The 22935-nt window shown below is 50.5% G+C and overlaps 2 protein-coding genes across 8 annotated transcripts; both read left to right on the forward strand.

The window, feature by feature from the left end:
• The first annotated feature begins 548 nt into the window (after positions 1-548).
• On the forward strand, positions 549-6010 carry C8H8orf58 (chromosome 8 C8orf58 homolog). 4 transcript variants are annotated; one of them, XM_052191084.1, is made up of 7 exons: positions 549-1539; positions 3014-3489; positions 3851-3991; positions 4084-4234; positions 4377-4492; positions 4718-4821; positions 5309-6010. In XM_052191084.1, exons 1-7 carry the CDS (start codon positions 1491-1493, stop codon positions 5415-5417), a joined length of 1146 nt encoding a protein of 381 aa, XP_052047044.1. In that variant the 5' UTR covers positions 549-1490; the 3' UTR covers positions 5418-6010. The 4 variants fall into 4 exon arrangements, with proteins under 4 accessions (XP_052047044.1, XP_052047047.1, XP_052047043.1 ...); XM_052191087.1 differs by having other exon boundaries at positions 550-1539; positions 4132-4234; XM_052191083.1 differs by having other exon boundaries at positions 553-1539; positions 4715-4821.
• Positions 6011-6698: 688 nt separating this feature from the next.
• Positions 6699-22734, forward strand: Ccar2 (cell cycle and apoptosis regulator 2). Of its 4 annotated transcripts, none has more exons than XM_052191028.1 (21): positions 6699-6922; positions 7787-7880; positions 8081-8172; positions 8538-8629; positions 8838-8952; positions 9115-9244; positions 9426-9522; positions 15111-15230; positions 17061-17283; positions 17359-17472; positions 17765-17928; positions 18328-18499; positions 18700-18927; positions 19034-19270; positions 19872-20016; positions 20356-20435; positions 20770-20916; positions 21034-21145; positions 21230-21418; positions 21535-21740; positions 21966-22734. In XM_052191028.1, exons 2-21 carry the CDS (start codon positions 7823-7825, stop codon positions 22008-22010), a joined length of 2766 nt encoding a protein of 921 aa, XP_052046988.1. In that variant the 5' UTR covers positions 6699-6922; positions 7787-7822; the 3' UTR covers positions 22011-22734. The 4 variants fall into 4 exon arrangements, with proteins under 4 accessions (XP_052046988.1, XP_052046990.1, XP_052046986.1 ...); XM_052191030.1 differs by having other exon boundaries at positions 6700-6922; positions 20353-20435; positions 21257-21418; XM_052191026.1 differs by having other exon boundaries at positions 6702-6922; positions 20353-20435.
• The last annotated feature ends 201 nt before the right edge of the window (positions 22735-22935 follow it).

Below are 22935 nucleotides of genomic sequence, written 5' to 3' on the forward strand. Positions count from 1 at the left end.
CAGATACTGCTGCTTGGAATCTGGGCCCCACATTTTCTAAATTCAGGGAGAAATCAGGCAAAGGATACCCCTGTATTACTTCCCTACAGTTCCACCTTGGGGGCGGGAGTCGTCTGGCCTGGCTGGAAAGCGCTTGCTTCTCTGAGTCTTCTTGGACTTGGAGAAGGCAGTTCTGCGAGGCCCAGCATCCTGTTTCCCTCATTATATTTGAAGGACAGGCATGGGGGTAGGGTGGGGTGGGGCAGCTGGCAACCCTGGGAACTCACGCTGCAGGAAAAGGGCTTGACCTAAACGTCAAGGTTCTGAAGATGACAGAGGACTGCAACTCAGCTTTCATCTTGCAACGGGGGTGGGGGTGGGGCGAGGAGGTGAGGGGTGGGGCGAGGAGGTGAGGGGTGGGGAGTGGAGGGATGCGGTGGGGAGTGGGGGAGGTTGTTCTCAGTTTCCCAACTTCATAGTACTGAAATTTGGTTGTTGGTGGCTCTCTAACAAGGGATTTAGTTGAGAGTTTTTGAGGATGGAATCTAGGAAGAAGCAAGGAGAGGGGCCGAAGACTTCAGTGACTTCCCATCCCTCCTCTAGGCCACCCTTATTTGCCTCTCGGGCGATTGAGACCAGCTGAGATTTTCCAGTCCTTACTGGCTTCTGAAAGGGGATACTTCCCTAGAAGCCCCAGTACCATTATCTGGTCACCAGGTAGTTGGCCATCAGCTGCGACCTGGGCTCCTTCCTTTTTAGAGTGGGGTTGGGGTGGAACGGAACCGGACTAAGGGTGGTGGCTCCTAGGGTCAGGGAAACATTTAAACTTCTGCTTAGCCTCCAGGCTGTGGCTCACCTCTGGCCCACACCCTGCAGACCCAGCCAACCACACGCCTACAGCAGCACCCAGATAAGACAGAGGCTTGGGCTGGGTAAGGGGTTCTTAAGTAGCTCTGGACAGGGCTACAGAACCTGTTCCCCTTTCTGACAGGCTGAGGGACCTGCCCTCAAGTCATACAGCTGTGAGACCGGATGCAGTCCTAGTCTGCCTTCTTCCCTCCGCCAGCACTGTGGGGTTCCATTTCCTTCCGGGCTGTGCAGTGCAGCTCCGCACTAGTAAGGTTCCCAGCTGCAGTAGCAGGAAAACAGGCAACCAGAGCAGAGTGTGTGTGTCTCCGGACGGGGAGCGATGACCCCGCGCAGCCAGCCGGCTAGAGTCCTCGAGTGGGTACACTCTCCTCCAAGAGCACTTAATTGGGGCACTTCTGCTGCCAGGGCTGGGGATACGATGCCTAGGGAAAGCTGTCCCCAGACTGACGGGTGCCTGGGTCAGCGCCCTCCACCTGCTTGCCCTGCCCCGCCCAGGCCCACCCCCTGCGGGGAGTGTCCTGGAACCACGCCCATCTGGGCAGGGATGGGCTAGCAGAGCCGCTCAGGCGCAACTAGGGACTTGGGGGACGCCGGGGATCACTCCGGTGCTGCTGCAGCGGTTTCCACGTCTGGAACGCGCCATGCTGAGCCGGCGCCGCGTCTTTGCCGTGGAGCGACTTGGCGGCCGGGGTGAGTCGCGTTGCCTCCCACCCTGGGGACGTCTCCTATTCTCCAGCCCCGCTCAAGCGGCGTCCTCCGGCCGCGCCCCCTCGCTTCCTTGCTTTGAAGGAGTCGAGTGAATAGGCTTGGGACGCCATACACAGTGCAGATCCTCCGGCATTTGCAGGTCAATCACCCACCACCCACATTCTACTGGTCCGTGGCCTCCTTTCCCCCTAATTCCCATTGTGGAAGCTTCTTCTGAGGTTGGGTGACTTCGATATCCTTGCCCCAGCCAGCAGTCCTGCAAGCCCTTTGGTGGCCACAAACCCATTTCTCCGGGATGGTTGCCGACATAGGCTTCCTGGTACACTTCCTGATCCAGAGGGGACGGGCTGGCATCCTCTTCCCGCCAAAGCAGCTCAAGATTCTGACCGATTCCAGTAGACTACCCAGACCATAATAACCCCTGGCATAAAGGTGCTAATAAATGGATACTAGTCAAAGGGGCGAGGAGATTTGATTCGTGCCTATAATCCCAGCACTTGGGAGGCTGAGGCAGGATTCCCGGGCAGTTTAGGATTCAGAGTAAAACACTATTTCAAAAACAAAAGAAAAGTCAGTTTCCTTGTTTTACTTAAGTTTATATTTAAAGGTTTGTTGTTGTAGTTTAACATTTGGACTTTTGGCTGTTTTACCTGTATGGACTGGCCAAGGAAGTCAAAATAGGGGCTCAGACTCAGATCCCTTGGAACTGGAGTTAGGAACATCCATGTAGGTGCTGGGAACCCAGTGCCCACCCGACGCCTGTCTTCTGGAAAAGTAGTATTGTAAAATACTTAATCATCAAACCAACTCCAAAAACGTCCTCCATTTGTCACATGATCGTCTTTTCTTGCTTAAAAAGGCATTATCCTGTCTAAAGACATTAAAAAGACATGATTATAATTGCTATTGTTTTTGCTGCTGCTGCTGCTATTTCTGTTTTGCAGCGTGAGGACCCAGTGCCTTGCGCATGCTCTGAAAGCTCTCACAGTGTCACGTCCCAGCCCCCGCTGCTGTCATTTTTACCAGTGTCCTCATAAACTGCAGGAGGTACTTCATCCTGCTTCCTGGTGTGCCAGGGACTCCAGATAGCACTGCGTAGCCCATCCCTTTCCTTGATCTTTATCCCTCCCAGATCCGAGAAGTCCAAGGCACTCAGACTTGATCCTTTCAGGTGAACTTTAGTTAAGGGTCTATTAAGCTATCTGCATCACTGATTGTCATGACTTGCAAGGACTTTGCCTACCACATGCTCAAAGAGTAGGTTTCTGTCAGCTGTCAACAATTGTTATAAAAACCCTATCTAGACATCTTCCAAGCAAGGGTGGAACTTTATCCCAGTGGAGATGTGGATGTCCTGTGTCCTTGTTCACCACTGGTACAGGAATGCTGCCAGTTGCTAGGAATGCTGGGGGCGTTGAGGGCATCCTGCCCAGCTTGATACAGATTCTCCTTACAGATGGGGCCTTTGAAGACCTGGCACAAGGCTGTGTGGTGCCAGGAGTCACTTGCACATACAGACGGATACCAGACAAAACTCACGGGTGTTCATTGGACTTCAGGGAGGGACAGAATGAACTGAGAGGTCTGGAGAGACAGATGCCACTTCTGAAATTGGCTTCCCAGGACTCAGGCATGGAGATGGTGGTTGGGGACAGCTCCTTGGCTACCTTATCAGGACTTTCTCAAGATTCTCTAAACCTTGAGCCCATGGGGAGCCCTGAGCTGCCTCCTGCCCAGCTAGACCGACTGCTGGCCAGACAGAAGCTGGAACAGGTGCTGGAGAGATCTCGAGAGTTTCCCAGCTTGTCTGGGCGGCGTGGCCCCCTGCAGCTGCTGAACAGGCCTGTAGGTGGAGTGCCCGTCTTTGTAGGAGAACAGGAGTCCACGGAGGCAGACACTGAGTTAGAGGCTGGTCTGGAAGAAGCAAAGGAGGCGAGTATTCATCTTGGCTAAAGTGGAGTGAAGTGTGGTGGGGTGGAGAAAGTCCTGAGGTGTGGCTCGTGGGGACCCTTCCCCCCATTTTCCCTGGAGCTCTCTCGGGGTGGGGCGTTCCTTGCCCCTAATTGATGGTTGTGTCATTGCTTTTTGTCTCACCTCGCACCTGGCAGTATGTAGCCACCCCCACAGAGGCAGGCAGGTATGGGTGCTGTGCTCAGCTGGCCACGGGGGAAGCCAGCCAAGTGTGTCTTTCTTGGCTTGTCTGCTGTGTCCCATTTTGTTGGCACAGCCAGACTACCCAGAATAGGAGTTTTGGCTGGCTCTGAAGGGCTTCCTCCCGTAATGTGTCCCACAGGTTGGTAACATGGAGTCTGGAGCCTGTACCTGCCTTCCAGGTCAGGGATTGCGTTACCTGGAACACCTGTGCCTTGTGCTGGAGCAGATGGCGAGGCTCCAGCAGCTATACCTGCAGCTGCAGAGCCAGAGACCCTCTAGGGTGAGTGATGGACAGGGGCAGGTGGTCAGGTCAGTTAGGGAGGGAGGGAGGGGACGGGTGGAACCCCTGGAGCATGAATGCCTTCTGAACAGCCTCGGCTTTCGAGTGAGTCTCTGCTTGCACCATCTCGCCTGTCTCAGGAGCCTGAGGAGGAAGAACTGGCTCCAGCTCTTTCATCATCGCATATCCCAGACAATAAGGTCCAGGGGCACAGAGAAGAGCTGAGCCAGACGAAGGACCCAGGTAAGGGGCCATTGTGTCTTCCTCTGCATTCTGCTGCCTACGTGCCTGCCCAGGGTCCCATCAGCAGACCCCGGAACTGTAGCTTAGTGGGCTTGCTTCCTGCTTGTTTCTGGCCCCAGATGATGTAGTTCTCTTCTTTCAGAAGGTGCAGAGGCAGCTTCGTTCCCGGAGGTGGGGGTGATTGTCGCCAGCCCCTCCGGCCTGCCAGAGGCCTTGCTGGAACCAACCCACATCCTTCCTCCATCCCAGGGACACAAGGTAGTGATGGATCTATGTGGAGCGGGTGGTAGAATGGTGCAGGGTGGGGGAACATGGGGATGTGTAAGTGCTGCCCCCCCACCCCCAATCAGAGCTTTAGGGAAATGACAGGATTCCTGTTTGGAGCAGGTGATTTGCTCAGGCGTTGAAGTCCCTGGCAGCTTCGTTAGGGATGTGTAGACTGTGGATGCTTTGTATGAAGAGCCCTTATTCTCTCTTCAGCAGGATCTTTCCCACTGGGATAAGGTCAAGGTTCTGCTCAACCGCATCCGCTGGAGGAGCCCTCGACTTCCCGAGCCTCCTGTTCCCCCTGATAGTTCTAGACCCAGGTGAGTCTTGTGTCTGATTCGGGGAGCGACTGATGGTCCAGGATGTTGACATTGTCCTGTCTCGGCAGTTGTCGTCTTAGTCCCTGTGGAATTGGTGAGACAAAGTATAGGAGAGGCTCCAAGTAACAACAGTTAAGATGCCATTTGTTGGTGACGAGGGGAAGGCCTCAGGAGACTGGGGACAGTGGCTTTCCTGAAGCCACAGCCAGATTGTGGGCAGTATCTTCATCATCTTGTGTCAAGCCTCATCCCTTTTTTTTTTGGACTTGGTTTTTTCGAGACAGGGTTTCTCTGTGTAGCCCTGGCTGCCCTGGAACTCACTCTGTAGACCAGGCTGGCCTCGAACTCAGAAATATGCCTGCCTCTGCCTCCCAAGTGCTGGGATTACAGGCATGTGCCACCACCGCCCGGCTATGCCTGTTTTTTTGTTTGTTTGTTTTGTTTTGTTTTTCTTCTTCCAGTCTAACTTTCCTTCGCTTTTCTATAGGATGGAGTTCAGGACCCTCTCTGAAAGGACTCCGTGCCATTCCCAGCGGAAGACCTTTATTCCAACATTGGTGGTTAAGAAGCCACGAGTGAAAAATCTTTCTGTATGACGGCTTGGTGTGCCTGGTGACCTTGGGTGGACGGGATTTGCCAAGAAGTCCTTCACATTTTGGCTCACTGCTGCTTCTCTGCACTGCCAGGAAACGCTATTGGTGCTTGCTCCTCTTCAAGGTGAAGGCCGAGTCCTTCTCTAAGCATGGAGGCCAGGAGCCCTGGTTCCCCAAGAGGCCCTTGAGTGCAGCTCCAATGCTCTGCAAGGGCTCTTCCTCCTCGTCAGAAATCTCTGGGCTTAGGCAATGTGAACTGACTTATTTACCAGATGCTCACAGAGCATGTTTAGTATGGGAATGTGTCATCATGTTGCGGATGTATGTTTATACAGTCTTTGTCGGACTTTCGACTGCCCAGATTTAACCATTGGATGGAATCATTCGTCCAAAGGGTTGGTGTGTCGGGTGTCGCTGGGAGGATGGCACTCACCTGCATTCCACAATGAACAGTTACTGATGTGGATTTCTAATTTCTTCCTCATACCTGAGAAGGCAGCCCTAGGACGAAGAACAACACTGCCTCGGGTACCTTTGTAGTGAGTCACGGCTCTGGAGCACAGTCCTTGAAGGCTGAATGAGGAATTGGGGGGGGTCGGGGAGGAATCAAGAACATTGTGAGCAACAACAAATAACTTGCAAGGTCAACTCTAAGATGCCGTGTTCCATCCTGGAGTTGAGACCATCGCGACGTCTCTTAATTTCTGAGCCACAGCTTCCTACTTGGGATGATGCCTACCTTACCTACCTCATAAGCTTGTTAGGAGGATAAAGTAACATTAAATGTTCTCAATGTGTGCTGTGACTGTTAAGTGAACTGGAAAGGGTGTGCTGCTGGAGGAGTGGGGAGATGGGAGGCCAGAGGTTAAAGAAGGGGGGGTGGCCACTGTTAATAGTTGTGAAAATAGCCATATTTCTGGCAAGATTTTGGATAAGCCATTTCATTGAGATCAAAAGGCCATTTACATTTCATATTTGAGAGTTTGGGTACAGATTTCGGATATGCTTACCCCTTGCTGGTGGTGCAGTCAATAGAAGGGCAGGAATAGGGATGGGGGATGGGGTGGGTGGTCAGAATATCAGCTTTAGTCAGAATATCCCCTGGAAATGGACCTTGAGTAGGCATGCTTCTCCTCCAGCCAATAGAGGCGCTGCTTCCTTGCGTTGGAGGGAGGGGTCTAGTTCCAGTCATTTTGAGACCAGGAACCAATAGTTCGAGCCTACTTTTCTGATGGGACGCTTGAGAGTGGACACCACTGAGCTCAGCTTCCGAAGGCATTATCGGATCTGGGAAGGCGCACTTCCGTTCTACAGTTGGAGCGGGATGGCAGGCTGGTGTGGGGGAAGGGAGAGGTCGATGGAGAAGAGGGAGGTACCATATCCGGGAGAGTGGCAGCTTCCGACCAGTGGTCGCTCTTCCGGAGAGGCGTTTCCGGTGGTGGTGGCAGCAGCAGCTGCGGTGGTTCCGGGTGTCTTTGTCCCCCTGGTGTCGTGGCCCTGGCCCGCAGGTGGGTTGGGGGCCTCCCGCTGCGCCTCTGCCTCACGGTCTCCCTCGGGTGGCGAGGCCGTGGGGGTCCGAACAGCGAAGATGCGCCAGTCGTGGAAAGAGCCGAGCCCCCTCTGGACTGCAAGCTCCGTCTCCCTGGCAACGGCCTCGGCCCTGGGGGCGGGCGGGAGGAGGAGAAACCTCGCGCCGTGGTCCTCCCACGGTGGCCTCTCGGTGGCCCGGCCCGGAAGGCTCTGCGCAGGCGGCTGCGGAGGCCGGAGCCTAGGGTCGGGACCTAGGAGGAGGGATCGATCGGCGTGCAGGCCGCTTGGCGAGGGCCGGCTGGACAGCTCCTTTCCCACCAGCCGGTCCGAAAGGACGCCTGGCGGGCTTCCGGGGAGAGGGCCCGCATCACCAACCCGCTACTCGCACCTTTATTTTTTTGCCCCGGCCCTGCGTGGAGTGTTTTGGCGGATGTTTTTGAATGAATGAATGTCACCGGAGCTCTTCCAGCCCCTCACTCCGCCAGCCTTTCTAAGGGTGTCAGTGGCATAGTGAAAGGAGTGCTAAATTGTTGGGAGACCTGGGTGTGAGTCCCACTCTGTCACTACCTGGTTTTGTGGCCTTGGGCAAGTCTCCTGATCTCAAAGCTCCAGTTTCCTTGTCTATAAATCAGCATGTCACTAATACCCACCATTAGGCTATTGTGAGAACAAACTGGAGTAATGTAATTACCTATTTCATACCCTTTCCATCCCTCCATTTTAGGACTCACCTCTTCATTGTAAAAGCTTTACTTCATTAAGATTTTCTATTCCCCCACACCCCCGTAATAGATGGAAGTTTTCCATTCGAGCTGTTAACTTCTTTCTTTTTTTGATTGAAGGTTTCCCCCCAAGACCTTGAAAGGACAGTATTCCAAATGTCCCAGTTTAAGCGCCAGAGGATCAACCCACTTCCAGGGGGACGGAACTTCTCAGGTGCTTACCTCCTAACTGGTTTACACTCAGGATATGCTCTAGACTCAGTTTCCAAAAATATGGCTCTTGGGTGTTTCCTTAAATGTCTGAGTAGCAGGTTGGAGCCACCTAGACCTCTGGGTTTACAAGATCCTCTGACTATCTTCTAGTGCTTAGAGTAGTCGGTACAGTTCCTGGAGAGTGCTTCTCTGTCCCCATAGGCGCTGCTTCAACATCTCTTCTGGGCCCTCCTCCTGGTCTGCTTACTCCTCCTGTGGCCACAGACTTGTCCCAAAATGCCAGGCATCTTCAGGTATGTTGGGTGCCCTTTCTAGTGAGTTTCCCTTTGGGGCCACCCTGGTATGTTTGGATGTCTGGTGTGTGTTGTTTCTTGTGTTACAATGGCTATGTTTATTAGGTTGGTTTGGTTTTGTCCTGGTAATAGGCCAGTGTTGGGGAACTCAGACAACTCTTAGGTTGGGGAATCTTGAATATCTGGCTCCAGAGAGATCTTTTGGATGAACGTCAAGAATTAGCTTCTCTCCTCTTCATAGATAGGCCGTGCCCACTGTGTTTTTTTCTGTGTGAATTTTCCTCTAACATCATGAGGTCCTAGTGGCATAGCATGGTTTTGTTCAGGTTGCTCCGTCTTGCTTTTGACTTACCCTTCTCTTGCAGAGTGGGGAGAAGCAGCGCGTCTTCACTGGCATTGTTACCAGCTTGCATGACTACTTTGGGGTGGTAGATGAAGAAGTCTTTTTTCAGCTAAGGTAGGCTTGAGGCTAGTTTTTTTTTTCTGGGAGTGGTTGTGGCATTCAGTTCTGTCTCAGTGCTGGTGGGCCCCCTCTTTAAAGCCATTGCTTTGCTATTTTACTGCAAGGTATGAGAAATTTTGATGGAGAAGGTCTTCCTGGGGGCAGTCAGGAAAACTTGTTCAGGATGCCTCCTGATGGGGCCTCCTGGTTTGTGTGCTGACAGTGTGGTGAAGGGCCGACTACCCCAGCTGGGTGAGAAGGTGCTGGTGAAGGCTGCATATAACCCAGGCCAGGCAGTACCCTGGAATGCTGTCAAGGTGCAGACGCTCTCCAACCAGGTATTTCCCTCTTTAGCATGTCCTCTGCAATGGGAAGGAGAGGACGAAGACCTGTGGCCTGACTTCTGGGCACACTTCTTCTTTTTGTTGAGGGGTGGGATAGATGTCTTTTTATGGTATCAACCTTGGGATCCCCTGAACTTGCCTGCTGTTTTCCTTTAGCCCTTACTGAAGTCGCCAGCACCTCCCCTTCTTCATGTGGCAGCTCTGGGCCAGAAGCAAGGGATCCTGGGAGCTCAGCCCCAGCTGATCTTTCAGCCTCACCGAATTCCCCCACTTTTCCCTCAGAAGCGTGAGTACTGGTGGCATGCAAGTTGGGGTGTGGCTTTGTGGGGTAGTCTGGAGGAAAGGACTTGTTCCTTTCATATAGATGCTCTTAGAACAGAAGGGGGTACTTCTCTACACAGGAAGAGGAGGAGGAAGCTGGACGGGGTTTTAGGGCTTTTGAGTCACCGGCCATTTCCTTTCTTCAGCTCTGAGTCTCTTCCAGACATCCCACACACTTCACCTGAGCCACCTGAACAGATTTCCTGCTCGGGGTCCGCATGGAAGGCTGGACCAGGGCCGAAGGTAAGAGATGAACAGGCATTACACGTCCTTCCGGGGCCATGCTCCACCTTTGACACCTGTTGACACTAATAGCTCTTTCTGTGGGCAGAGTCTAGTCCCTTTTCTTTGAAAGACAGACACACTGAAACATACTTAACAAATATAGTAACTTTATACACTACCTCTGCAAAGCTGAGATAATACAGTTTATATTTCAAAATGTCACATTGACAGTTTTTGTTGTTTTGCTCTTTTGAGACAGCATCTCACTGTGTAGCACAGCCTGCCCTCTTGGAGATTCTCCTTCCTGCCTAGTGCTTGGCTGCACTTGCCCAGCTCAAATACTTTATTTTGAATCAAGTCTTATTTAGCTTAGGCTGGCCTTGAACTCAGAATGTAGCTAAGGTTGACTTTGAACTCCTGATCCTCCTCCTCCTACCTCCCAGTAAAGTGCTGGGTTCACAGGTGTGTGGCATCATACCTAGCTTGCTTATGCATTCATTTATTCATTCATTTCTTTGTTAAGCTTTCTGGTTTTGAGATACTTTGTGTGTGCATGTGTATGTGTGTGTGTGTGCTATGAATTTGTATCAAGGTTTGTGAAGAGCCAGGAGGTTGATGCTAAGTGTCTTCTGATGTACTCTGCTGGTTTTTGTTTGCTTTAGTCAGAGATTGAGTCTCACTGGAGCTTGCCATTTTGGCTATGTTGACTGGTCAGCAAGGTCTGGAGATCCTCCAGGCTGCCCCTTCCACGGCTGAGGTCACAGACTGTCAGCTGTGACATGGTGCTGGGATCCTTATTATAGCAAGCAACTTTTCTCACTGAGCCAGCTCCTCAGCCCCAGATAGTTAAAAAGTATATAATTTCCACTTTGTTTCTAGTATTTAACAGAGATACCAAGAATTGTTACAAGAAAATGGCAACATCAAAGAAGGGATTGGTGCAAAATGTTTTAGTTCCTAAGATGGCTTCTTTGTGTCTACTTTGTGTAACAGTGTTACAACACAGAGGCTACAATGTGTTCAGTAGATCGGGATTCCTCCTGGGCCAACACTGTTCTTGGCCTTACTGTGGGGGCAAGCATGGTCTATTCAGGTACTTGAAACATCCTGTGGTCCTTTATCATCTGCAAATTTGGGGAATTTCCAGGAGCATGCTCACTGAGTCTCACTTTCACATCTCCTTCGTGCTCACTGTCCTTGAGGGTGTTCGTTTGGCTTCTTAGAATAGAAAATTCAATATATGCAAAGGAAGTGGAAAAAGAAAACGAATCTTCAAGCCATTACCTGATTTCTACAAGCATCATTACCTGCCTTCTTTTTTATTCCTAGTCTACCTTTATCTCCTTGTAGCCTTGAACTTGTTTTGTTTTGGGTTTTTGATAAAAATCTTGAAGTGAAACTGAATTAGATTGAAATGTCAGAATCTTGATTATACATTTTTGATCTCATAGCATTCTACCTTTGTAAGATCACCGTAAAGTTCCCTTATGCTGTGATTTCTTTGAAATAACTACAGAAAGGGAACCACTGTTTCCCACATGCTGATAAGACCCAAGAAGCAGTTCAGTAGGAAACACTTGGAGTAAGCATGGCGTAACCTTAGGACGGTCGAGGGGAGGTGACGGAGCCAGGCCCCGTGCAGAAGCTAGTGCTTGTTCTCTGGGAAAGGCTGCTGTGGATCCCATGCAGATCAGCCTGGCGTTGTTCTCTACCCCTTCACGTCCGAACCCTCTGTTCCCGTCTTTCCTAAACTCATGCACAGCTTGCTCCTGTAACGCTTGCCTAGTGCATCTTCCTGGGCTTCTCCATTCTGTGAGCTTATGAAAGCCTCCAGGGCAGGAGCAGAGCAAGAACCTTGCGGGTTTATGTTAGCTGGGTGGAAACCATTGACTGTGGACCCGCTGCTTTCAGTTGAAATTCCAGTGGTGGCCACCAGTTGCATTTGATAGCTAGGCCCTGGTGCACTACCTGCAGTGTATTAGGCCAAGGTGCTTCAGGGTTACAGCTTTTAGAGAACATGTTGAGTAGGAAGAGGGGCATCAGGAATCAATTACTCTGAGGAAAATTTGCCAGTTTAGAAAGGATTTGACCACATGGGTGGCTCGCCCATTAGCTCAGCTTTGTGTTAAACTCCCAGCTCTGGGTGCAGAATAACATTGCCATCGGACTGCTTGTGAGCAGCTGAGGTCTTTAGACAGGCCAGGTTTCTGCTCCCACCACTAATGTGTTTCCTGCCAGCTCTGTGGGTCACAGGTGATTAGGAAGAATGTAAGGCCAGCCCAAGCTACTTAAGACCTTGTCTCAAAACAAAAGACTAACAGAATGGCAACATTGAAAGCTAGCCTTCTTTGATGTCCTATTGTTGAAGGTAAGAGTTTGGGAAGTGGGGGGCTGGAGAGATTAAGCGCACTGACTGCTTCCAAAGGTCCTGAGTTCAATTTCCAGCAACCACATGGTGGCATGCAACCATCTCTAATGAGATCTGGTGCCCTCTTCTGGCATACATGCAGGCAGAATGCTGTATACATAATAAATAAATCTTTAAAAAAAAGTTTGGGAAGTGGTTTTTGCACAGGAAAACCGTTCCTGTTGTACCTTCCTGTGAGAATGCTAGTTTCTGTCTAAATAGTACATGGTCTGTGATATTCAACATATTTGTGTCTGTTTAGACATTTCCCCACACTGTAGCATGATCTTCTTTAAAGGTTTATTCTCTCATACCTGTCACGTGTCTGAGCACACTTTGATTACATCCCTATTGGGTTCCTGTCCTCCTGCCCTGAACGTTCTCCCCCCCACACACTTATTTATTTATTTATTTATTTATTTATTTATTTATTTATTTAATAAATGCATGTGAGTACACTATCACTCTCTTCAGACACACCAGAAGGTGTCAGATTCCATTATAGATGGTTGTGAACCACCATGTGGTCACTGGGAATTGAACTCAGGACCTCTGGAAGAACAAACAGTGCTCTTACTGAGCCATCTCTCCAACCCCCCCCCCCCACTCCATCTCTTTTAAAAAAAAAAGAATATTCTACATTTTCCCTGACAGTCTCATGATGCATATATGTATCTCAATCATACTACTCCAGCCTCTCCCCTCCTCCCACCTCCTTAACATTACCTGCTTATCTTCACAGTCTTGTTTGGTTTTGTTTTAACCTACCGAGTTCCAGTAATGCTACCTGAATGCTACAGGTATGGGCCATCCACCGGAGCACAGGCCCTACTGGAGAACACCCCCACAGAAAAAGCGCTTCCTCTCCCAATTCTGCCTTCATGTCCTTTGCTTGGCTCACTGCATTACTTAGTTTGCTATTTAGGGCTGCTTACATGACCAGAGCGAGTGTTATTTACTGGAGCAAGCTCAGCCTACCAGCGGCTACACTACTGAAGACCAGGACTCTCCTGAAGCACCATCTTGGTGACGGCCTTAGGGATTAAATCATTATTACAGTCACTAAATTCAGTTGTCAGTGAGGATGCATGAACTCCATTCTATGACTTGGTAGTTTTGCTTTATACTGCTCCCCACACCCCAATTTCATGGAATAGCTTTTCAAGGGTAGAATTACTGCAGCAAAAGGTATTGTCTTCTTTTCCCCTCCTTTTTATCCAGTTAAAAATATTTATTTTTATTCTTTAAAAAATTTGAGTTGTGCACTGTGGCACACTCCTTTTTTTGTTTGTTTGTTTTGTTTTTTGTTTTTTTGTTTTTTGGATTGGTTTTTTTGAGACAGGGTTTCTCTGTATAGCCCTGGCTGTCCTGGAACTCACTCTGTAGACCAGGCTGGCCTCGAACTCAGAAATCTGCCTGCCTCTGCCTCCCAGAGTTCTGGGATTACAGGGCACACGCCTTTAATTTCAGCATTTAGGAGGCAGAAACAGGTGGGTCTCTGTGAGTTTGAAGTTAGCCTGGTCTACAAAGTAAGTTCCAGGACAGTCAAGGATACACATAGAAACCCTGTGTTGAGAAAACCAAAATAAAATAAAAATTATTTTAAGTCAGGATTGGTGGTGTATGTCTTTAATCCCAATACTTGGGAGCAGAGGCTACAGGATTGATGGCCATGAGTTCAAGGCTAGCCTGGGCTACATGGTGAATTTGAGACCAGCCTGGGCTACAGAGTAGAAGACTGTCTCAAAAATTCTAAAACATGGGCTGGAGAGATGGCTCAGCAGGGAAATGCACCTGTCACTAAACCTGATGACCTGAGTTTGATCCCTGGGACCCAATAAGTGAAGGAGAAACCACTTTCCACATGTGTGTTGTGGTGTGCTTGTGCACATGCATAAACATAGAATCTCAACACGAAGCCTGCAGGGTGCTCAGCAGGGAGAGGCTCTGGAGCCGTCTCTAGCCGTGCTACTTAAATTAAAAAAAATTACATTTATTTATTGTTGCATGTGTATGTGTGGAGATCAGATGACTTGCAGAGATTAGGTCTTTCCTCCCAGCATGGGGGTTCTGGGATCAAACTGAGGTCACTAAGCTCCTTGGCAAGCGCCTTTATCTGCTGAGCCGTCTCGCTGGCTCATCTTGCAGTCTCTTAAAGCTGTTCTTTCTTATAAGCTGTTCTTAGCCTTTTGTATATATGCTGTACCTTGAAAAAAATATATTCACTTTTTAGAATCATTTATTTTATGTATATGAGTACACTGTAGCTGTCTTCAGACATACCAGAAGAGGTTGCTGGGAACTGAACTCAGGACCTCTGGAAGAGTAGCCAGTGCTTTTAACCTCTGAGCCATCTCTCCAGCCCTCATATTATTAAATTATTAGAGTTAGCTTACTATCTTAATGTCTTGAATAATCTGTCACACATTTGCTAGCATGGCTGCTTTTTGTATTTGTTTGTGTTTCTGGACTTGAACCCAGGGCCTCCCATAAGGTAAACAAGTGTTCTACCACTGTGCTACCCATATTTCTTTCTTTTTTTTTTTAAGATTTATTTATGTATATGAGTGCTCTATCTGTATGTATACCTGTGTGCCAGAAGAGGGGCATCAGATAATATTATAGATGGTTATGAGCTACCAGGAGGTTGCTGGGAATTGAACTCAGTACCTCTGGAAGAGCAGCCAGTGCTCCTAACCACTGAGCCATCTCTCTAGCCCCTGTGCCCCTGTATCCATTTCTTTCTTTCTTTCTTTCTTTCTTTCTTTCTTTCTTTCTTTCTTTCTTTCTTTCTTTCTTTCTTTCTTTCCTTCCTTCCTTCCTTTCCTTCCTTCCTTCCTTCCTTCCTTCCGTCCTTCCTTCCTTCCTTCCTTCCTTCCTTCCTTCCTTCCTTCCTTCCTTTCTTCCTTTCTTTCTTTTTTTGTTTTTTGTTTTTTTGGGTTTGTTTTTTTTTCCGAGACAGGGTTTCTCTGTGTAGCCCTGGCTATCCTGGAACTCACTCTGTAGACCAGGCTGGCCTCGAACTCAGAAATCCGCCTGCCTCTGCCTCCCAGAGTGTTGGGATTAAAGGCGTGTGCCACCACTGCCGGCCCTGTATTCATTTCTTAATGTTGAAGACTCTGGTGTTTTCTAGTTCTTTATATACTGAATCCATGTGTAACAATATGGCTTCTTATTTCTGGTGATGGGTCAACTCCAGCGATGACTATGACTCGAAGAAACGCAAACAGCGGGCTGGCGGAGAGCCTTGGGGTGCTAAGAAACCTAGACATGACCTGCCTCCTTACCGAGTTCATCTCACTCCCTATACTGTGGACAGGTAAGTGGAGGCTGGGAAGTGCTGTAGACTTGCACAAAGGTTTCTAGGGTAAATGAGATAAGGGCCATTTGGACGCATGAGAATGTGTGTAGTCTGGTGGCCTCTCTTAACTGACCAATCTGTGGGAACCTGCCATACATGGTTTGGTGTATTTTTGAGTAGGTTCTGGGCTAATGCATATTAGTAAGTCTTATTCAGTGTGTATGCATGTACATTTTGTTCATGCGTGTGGATTCACATGTGTGTTTGGGTGCATGTGTGGAGGCCAGCAGTTTTTCTTTTTCAGTGTTGGGTTAAAGGTGAAGGCAAGTCCACCACACCGGGCCTGCTTTCTAATTTTGATAGCTATTTCTAGTTCTCTTCAGAGGCTGTGTCCACTTACACAGTCACCATGGTGCAGGGCACAAAGTCCTTGTTTCCTCTCCCTTTGCCAACACTTTTTATACACTTTTCTTTTGATTTTGTTTTTCTAGACAGGGTTTCTCTGTGTAGCCCTGGCTGTCCTGGGGCTCACACTGGAGACCAGGCTGGTCTTGAACTGAGAGATCCACCTGCTTCTGCCTCCGACTGCTGGGATTAACCCTGTGCCTTCATGTGCCTTTTCAGTGTAGTTCTGCTGGAACAGTGCTGTTCTGACGTCCATTTCTAATGGGCAGTGAGTCCGACACTCTATGAAGGGTTTCCATTTATTATTTTTCATGAGAATGTGCTCCTGTGTGGGGGCTGCCGTGTGAGGGCAGGGGGAACTTCGGGGAGTTGGTTCTCTTCTGGCTCCATGTTGGTTCCAGGGACTGAGTTCGGCTGACAGGATCCTTTTCCTAGGCACATGTCACATGTGTTTATGTTTCTGGGAAGGACTTGTCATGTGAGGTACCTGAGGTTTTTTGTTACTGACTAGTCCATTTCTGGGGCTTGAGAGATGGCTCAGTGATTAGGGGTTTACACTGCTCTTCTAGAGAACATGGGTGTAGTTCCAGCACCTACCTGAAGCAGCTAACAATTGCCTATGATTGACCTCCAGCCCCAGAGGAATCTGATGCCTCTGGCCTCTGGAAACCTTCACACACATGTCTGTGCCCATACACAGATATACATAATTAAAGTAAACCTTAAAAAAAAAGGCCATGACTATTGCTGTATCATGTATTGTGATTTCTTCTTTCTTTCCCAGTTTGGCTTTCTTTGTTAAGGGGATTTATAAATCAAATGGTCACACAGGATCCATCCTTACCCCTTGGGAGATCCCTCATTAGAGTCTTTATTTCTCAAGCTGAATAAAATGCTGTTGTAGTCTTTTGCTGTTTTGCTTATTAGTTCATTCATTCATTAATCCATTCATTCCGTGTGTCAGTGTATTTGGTGGTGGTGGTGAGAGGTAGCACAGGTACCTGTCAGTGCAGGTATGTGAATCAGAGAACTCTAAAGTCAATTCTTCCTTTCTAAGTTTGCATGGGCTTTGGGGATGAATAGGCGTACACAGCAAATACCTTTACTCACTATAAGCCGTTCTGCTGGCCCTGCAGATCTGTTAAAAAAAAAAATCAAACACAAAACTTTTTTTTAAAAGTCAATGTGTATAAGTCTTTTGCCTACTTGTATATATGTAAGTGTACCACATGTATGCTTGGCACTCACAGAGGTCAGAAGAGGGTGTCAGATCCTCTAGGGCTGGAGTTGCAGATAACCGTGAGCCGCCACAGGCTCTGAGAACTATCTATGCCTAGCTCCTCTGTCCCGGCAGCAAGTGCTCCTGAGCTCTGAGCTGTCTCTCCCGCCCCTCCTTTAATGCTGAGTGTTTGCTCAGTGGATCCTCTTGCTGTCTTCCTACAGTCCCACCTGTGACTTCCTAGAACTGCAGCGACGTTACCGCAGCCTGTTGGTCCCCTCAGATTTTCTTTCCGTTCACTTGAGCTGGCTGTCAGCCTTCCCTCTGGGCCAGCCCTTTTCCCTCCACCACCCGAGTCGGATCCAGGTTTCTTCAGAGAAGGAGGCAGCTCCAGACACTGGTGCTGAGCCCAGCCCTGAAGACAGTGACCCCACTTACAGTTCCAAGGTCAGTTGACTGGGCTCTTGTGACTTGTCACCTTACTAGGACAGAATGTGGCTGAGCACCGTGTCCTCTCCACAGGTGCTGCTGCTCTCCTCCCCGGGCCTGGAGGAGTTCTATCGCTGCTGCATGCTGTTTGTGGATGACATGGCTGAGCCCAGGGAGACACCAGAGCATCCTCTGAAGCAGCTAAAGGTAAGCAGTGGCTTATGGAGGCGACGTGCTGGCTGGTCAATCTGCCACATTTTCACCAGCTAGGCTTCTGTGCATTAACATAGGAGCTCGGCGTTTCAGAGCTGAAGGCCCTAACTTTATACAGGAGGACAGTATAGAGCTGCTTCCTCTGAAGAGGAGTCAGGTGGCTGGTTTGAGTGAACGGCCCTAGAGCCCTATGTGGTGGTGGCCTTACCTACTTCTTGCTGGGCAGCAGCCTTGCCTCACTGTGGGAGACGCAGGCTATTTTTCGTTATTCCCAATCTCTCTGCAGTTTTTGCTGGGCCGGAAAGAAGAAGAGGCAGTGCTGGTTGGGGGTGAGTGGTCTCCTTCCCTGGATGGCCTCGACCCCCAGGCAGACCCGCAGGTGCTGGTGCGCACAGCCATCCGCTGTGCGCAAGCCCAGACTGGCATTGACTTGAGCACCTGCACCAAATGGTGAGTGGCCTTCCCCAGGTGGCCAGCTCGCTGTGGGGTGTCAGGAGCCTGGCTTCTGCCCTCTAGGTTCTCTCCTGCCACAGCTCATGCCTGCCCACTCCTAACTGCTCCTAGGTGACTGAGAGCCCAGGGCTGTGAGCATTGATGGTGGCTGACCCCCCAGGGCCACACTCAGTACTCTCCTCAATGCCTTAGTGTTCCTTTGTGCTCTCTGCTTACTGCGTCTCCCTGTTGCCTAACCACTGAGGCTTCGGTGTGTGGCTTTATGTCTGTGCTCCCGGCTGGGCATGCAGCACGTGTGCATGGAGTGCTGACTGCAAACAGAGGCACTTGTCTTTGAGTGCGACACCGGTAAATATGTCACCCTTGAGGGCTTTCTTTTCCTTTTGCTGTGACCAGGTGGCGCTTTGCAGAGTTTCAGTACTTGCAGCCGGGGCCACCCCGGCAATTACACACAGTAGTGGTATACCTGCCAGACGTGTGGACCATCATGCCCACTTTGGAGGAGTGGGAGGCACTGTGCCAACAGAAAGCCACAGAGGCAGCTTCCCAACCACAGGAGGCATCAGGGGTAAGGCTGGGCCTTGTGACAATGCAGGGAAGCTGGGCACGGTGGCACAGGCCTGTAACTCACAGACTGGGGAGTTGGAGGCAGGAAGACCCAGAGTCCAAAGTTGATCTGAGGTTAGCCTCAGCTACATGAGCCCCTGTCTCAAAAGTATGTGCCCTGATCCCAGGGCCCAGAGGGTCACACCTGAGCTATTGTCATAGGAAGCCGAGGCTACCGAACAGGCTCCTGATGGGTCAGAGCAAGCAGACACTTCTAAACAGAACACAGAGACAACGGAGGCCACCACACAGCAAGATGTGGACACTGATCTCCCAGAGGCCCCTCCGCCTCCTCTAGAACCTGCTGTGATAGCACGACCTGGCTGTGTCAACCTGTCTCTCTATGGAATTGTGGAGGACCGGAGGCCAAAAGAAAGGATCTCTTTTGAGGCAAGTGCAGGAGGGAGCTCACGAGAATGACGAAGGGGTAGTGTAGCATACTTGTCCTTCCCTGATGTCCTTCCCTGATGCCACGGTCCCCGCGGTTTTCTAACAGGTGGTAGTGCTGGCTGAGCTGTTTGTAGAGATGCTACAGAGGGATTTCGGCTATAGAATTTATAAGATGCTGCTGAGCCTTCCAGAAAAAGTTGTGTCTCCTCCTGAACCTGAGAAGGAGGAGGCAGCCAAGGAGGAGGCGGTCAAAGAGGAGGAGGCTGTCAGAGAGGAGGCAGAGAAGGTGTCCAAGGATGAGGTACAGAATGAGGGCACAGCTGGCGAGGCAGACAGCCCACTGGTGAGTACTACTCTCAGCCCTGGGCTGGACCAAGGCCCACATTGTCTTATTAATTAGTAGGCTTCCAGCCCCTTGTGTGTCAGGCTCCATTCTAGGCACTTTGCATGTCTAGTTGCATTGCTTCTTTATGTTTCTCAGTCTTTGAGGATGGGCTGAAGCCCAGGAACATGAATCTCTGCATGTGGCTATGCAGCTGGTATGTCCAGGGTGAGGGAAGTGACCCCAGAGAGGGAGGGAGGTGTGTCTGATAAGCCATGGCAGCATAGAAATGCCCGTCAGAACCCTCAGGAGTTAGGACTACCTGATAGTTAGGTGGACAAACTGTCTTTTAGCCATTTCTACATTGTAACTTGGCTTGTTGACCAAATATGTCACGTACGTGTAATTGCTTAGTTATGTGCACAGCTAAGACTGCTCCTGAGAAATACCTCAGGCGTCTGCATGTGCTGACCTGAATCCTGGTGTGGTTAACCCATGAGCACATGGTGGGACACAGTGGCCACCAGTGTCCAGCACTGGGTGCCCGACTGATACTTGAGTGTTTGCAACTGTTAGCATTATGAGTCCTGCTCCTCCTCACCACCTTGCTCTGCTTCTCTAGAAGGAGGACGGACTTCTGTCCAAACAGCCCTCTTCAGGGGGAGAAGAGGAGGAGAAGGCCCGGGGTGAGGCAGCTGAGGACCTCTGTGAGATGGCCTTGGATGCAGACCTGCTGCTTCTGAGGGATGATGGAGAGGAGGAATTTGGTGTGTCTGGGGGTAGTGGCTCTCTGCGGCTGGCTGTGGTAGCTTCCTCTTAGACAGTTGTTCTCAACTTTCCTAATACTGAGTCCTTTAATTAGCTCCTCATGTTGCGGTGACCCTCCCCATTCCCTAAAATTACGTTTGTTGCTATTTCATTACTGTAATTTTGCTACTGTTATGAACTGAGATGCAAGCATCTGCTAGCAGGATAGCTAACATGCAGTCCCTGTGAAACAGTTGTCTGAGCCCCAGCAGGTTTACAAACTGCAGGCTGAGAACCACTGTCTTAGGGGTGTAGACCATCACTCCCACGATATGCTGAGCTTGGGGTTTCTATAGCAGGAGCAAAGCTAGAGGAAACGGAGGTTCGTTCTGTTGCCTCAAACCAGTCGGAGATGGAATATTCTTCTCTTCAGGACATGGTGAGACATTGTCTCCTGTACCTGGTGGTGGGAAGCTTGGCCCTTCCTGGGTGAGGGTTGCCTACCAATGACCTCTTCCCTAGACGAGAGACCAACTGTGGTTCTTGACCCATGGAGAGCACTCCACTTCCCCTGTCAGGGTGGATGAGAGAAAGATCTCATCAGGGGACACACCGTGCTCTGGGCATGTGTCCACAGAAGCCGGCTGCCCCAGCTCCGGGCGTCCACTTAGGAGGTCCACCTGCTGCCCTTTCCCCACCACCACCACCTGGCTGTGTGTACTGTGCCCTTTAGCCTTGAGAACTGTTTGTAAAGCCTGTTTCTTTCTTTGTAGCCTAAGGAGCTGGATCCCTCTGCTGTGCTCCCCCTGGACTGCCTTCTGGCTTTTGTGTTTTTTGATGCCAACTGGTGTGGCTACTTGCACAGGCGAGACCTGGAGAGGGTCCTTCTCACACTGGGGATCCGGCTCAGTGCAGAGCAGGTAGTTTCTCTTGTGTCTCGCCTGTCCTTCTGAAGGGCCTTTCCAGAGCTCTCACAGGCTTCTGGTCTCCTCGAGGCAGGCGTGTGGCCAGTAGGTGTCCTGCTGTGTTTTCTGTAGGCCAAACAGCTGGTTAGTAGAGTGGTGGCCCAGAACCTCTGTCAGTACCGGAGCCTTCAGTACAGCCGTGCTGAGGTGCTGGATGGCGGCCTTCCTGAAGACGTGCTCTTTGGTATGTCTTGTGCTTTGTGGTGGGCCAGCGGCAGGGAATGGACCATGGTGGGCACTCTCCTGAGATCATGCACGTCTTCTCTAGGAAACCTGGATCTCCTGCCTCCTTCAGGAAAAAACATGAAGCCAGGTGCTGCCCCCACAGAGCACAAAGGCCTGGTGCCCCACAATGGTAGCCTCATCAATGTGGGAAGCCTGTTACAGCGTGCGGAACAGCAAGACAGTGGCCGCCTGTACCTGGAGAACAAGATTCACACACTGGAACTGAAGCTGGGTGAGTGTGATGTCACAGCCACTAAGGGGACACCACTCTTCAGGCCTCGGGCTTCTGTCCCAATGCTCCAGCTGACTGACCAGAGTCTTCATGCCATGTCGTCACCTACCTTTCAGAGGAGAGCCATAACCGTTTCTCAGCCACTGAAGTGACGAATAAGACACTGGCAGCAGAGATGCAGGAGCTGCGGGCCCGGCTGGCCGAGGCGGAGGAGACAGCCCGGACAGCGGAACGGCAGAAGAGCCAGCTCCAGCGTCAGATGCAGGACTTCCGCAGGCGCCTGACCCCACTGCACCTTGAGATGCAGCGGATTGTCGAAAAGGTAGGATGGCTAAAGGGTGGCCACAATTCCTTTGGTGAAGCCACGGGACCGGAGTGGAGCTAGCCCGTGTGGAGAGGCCTGGGAGACTGATGGCCAGCCTTTGCTTGCTGGCTGGCCCTCCACGCACTGGGCTCTTTGGAGGCTTAGCTGCCCCAGTGCTCTGGACTCTGGTGGCAGGACATGGGGGAAGCCTTGTTCTCACCACTGCTACATGTGCTCACACAGGCTGACAGCTGGGTGGAGAAAGAGGAGCCAACGCCCAGCAACTGAGTGGCTGTCTAGTGAGGTGTGTGATGGAGCCTGATGACATTAGAGCCCTTTTGGTACCAGACAGCAGTTGGAGCAGGGCCCGGGAGCCACAGCAGGGTGGCTTGAGTTCTGTGCTCAGCCTCTGCAGGGGACATGAGACTGTCAGTATGGGGTTTGTGCTATGTGGATGGATGTGTAAGGAACCCCAGTTCCAGCTACAACTAAATACAACATCTTTTGCACCCCTAGAATGTCATTTTTGCCCTCAATCTCGGAATTTCTCCCAGGGCCCTTGTAGTCTTGTGCTGTCTCCTGTCCTCGTCCATTTTAGAGCAAGACGGGAGGAAAGGCTTCTCGAGCCCAGAACAAGGTCTAATGCCAATAAATGGGAGGAATGGGCAGAGTCGATGCAGCCAAGAATGTCCGTCCTCTGGGTGGCACGAGTCCCGCAGGCTCCTGGGTCTGTTAGGTGACAGAGCCCATTCGAGGAAGCACTTGGGGTTGGGTCAAGGTTGCCAGTAGAACACTGTGTCCCAGCTGCCCCACCTTGCCAGAAGAACCAGCACTTCTCTCTCTAGCTCTTATGTTCAGAACGTGGTATTGGCCCTGGCCCAGCCCTTTTCCATCGCCCATAATTCTTGCCTCTTTCCATAATCCACGGTTTCAGTTTGACTTTGTATATAAAGTTGTTTGTTGGTATTTTTTTTCTTTTTGTTTTTTAAATAAACCAAAGTGAAAAAACAAACCAAGTGTGAGTCTTTGTAGCTCTCCTCCTCTCTCAAGCTGCCTGGACCTCCCTGGTGGCCAGTCCTCAGTTCTCTCTAGAAGGCGGGCAGGCAGTGAGTGCCACAGGTTGTGACTGAGTGAGGGCCCTCTTGTCAAGGTGGCGTGGTGTGGTGGGGCGGGGCTGTGGCAGCTCCCTCTTGGTGTCAGTTAAAGTACACTA

This window comes from Apodemus sylvaticus, chromosome 8, assembly GCF_947179515.1.
Source record: "Apodemus sylvaticus chromosome 8, mApoSyl1.1, whole genome shotgun sequence".
Lineage (NCBI taxonomy): Eukaryota > Metazoa > Chordata > Mammalia > Rodentia > Muridae > Apodemus > Apodemus sylvaticus.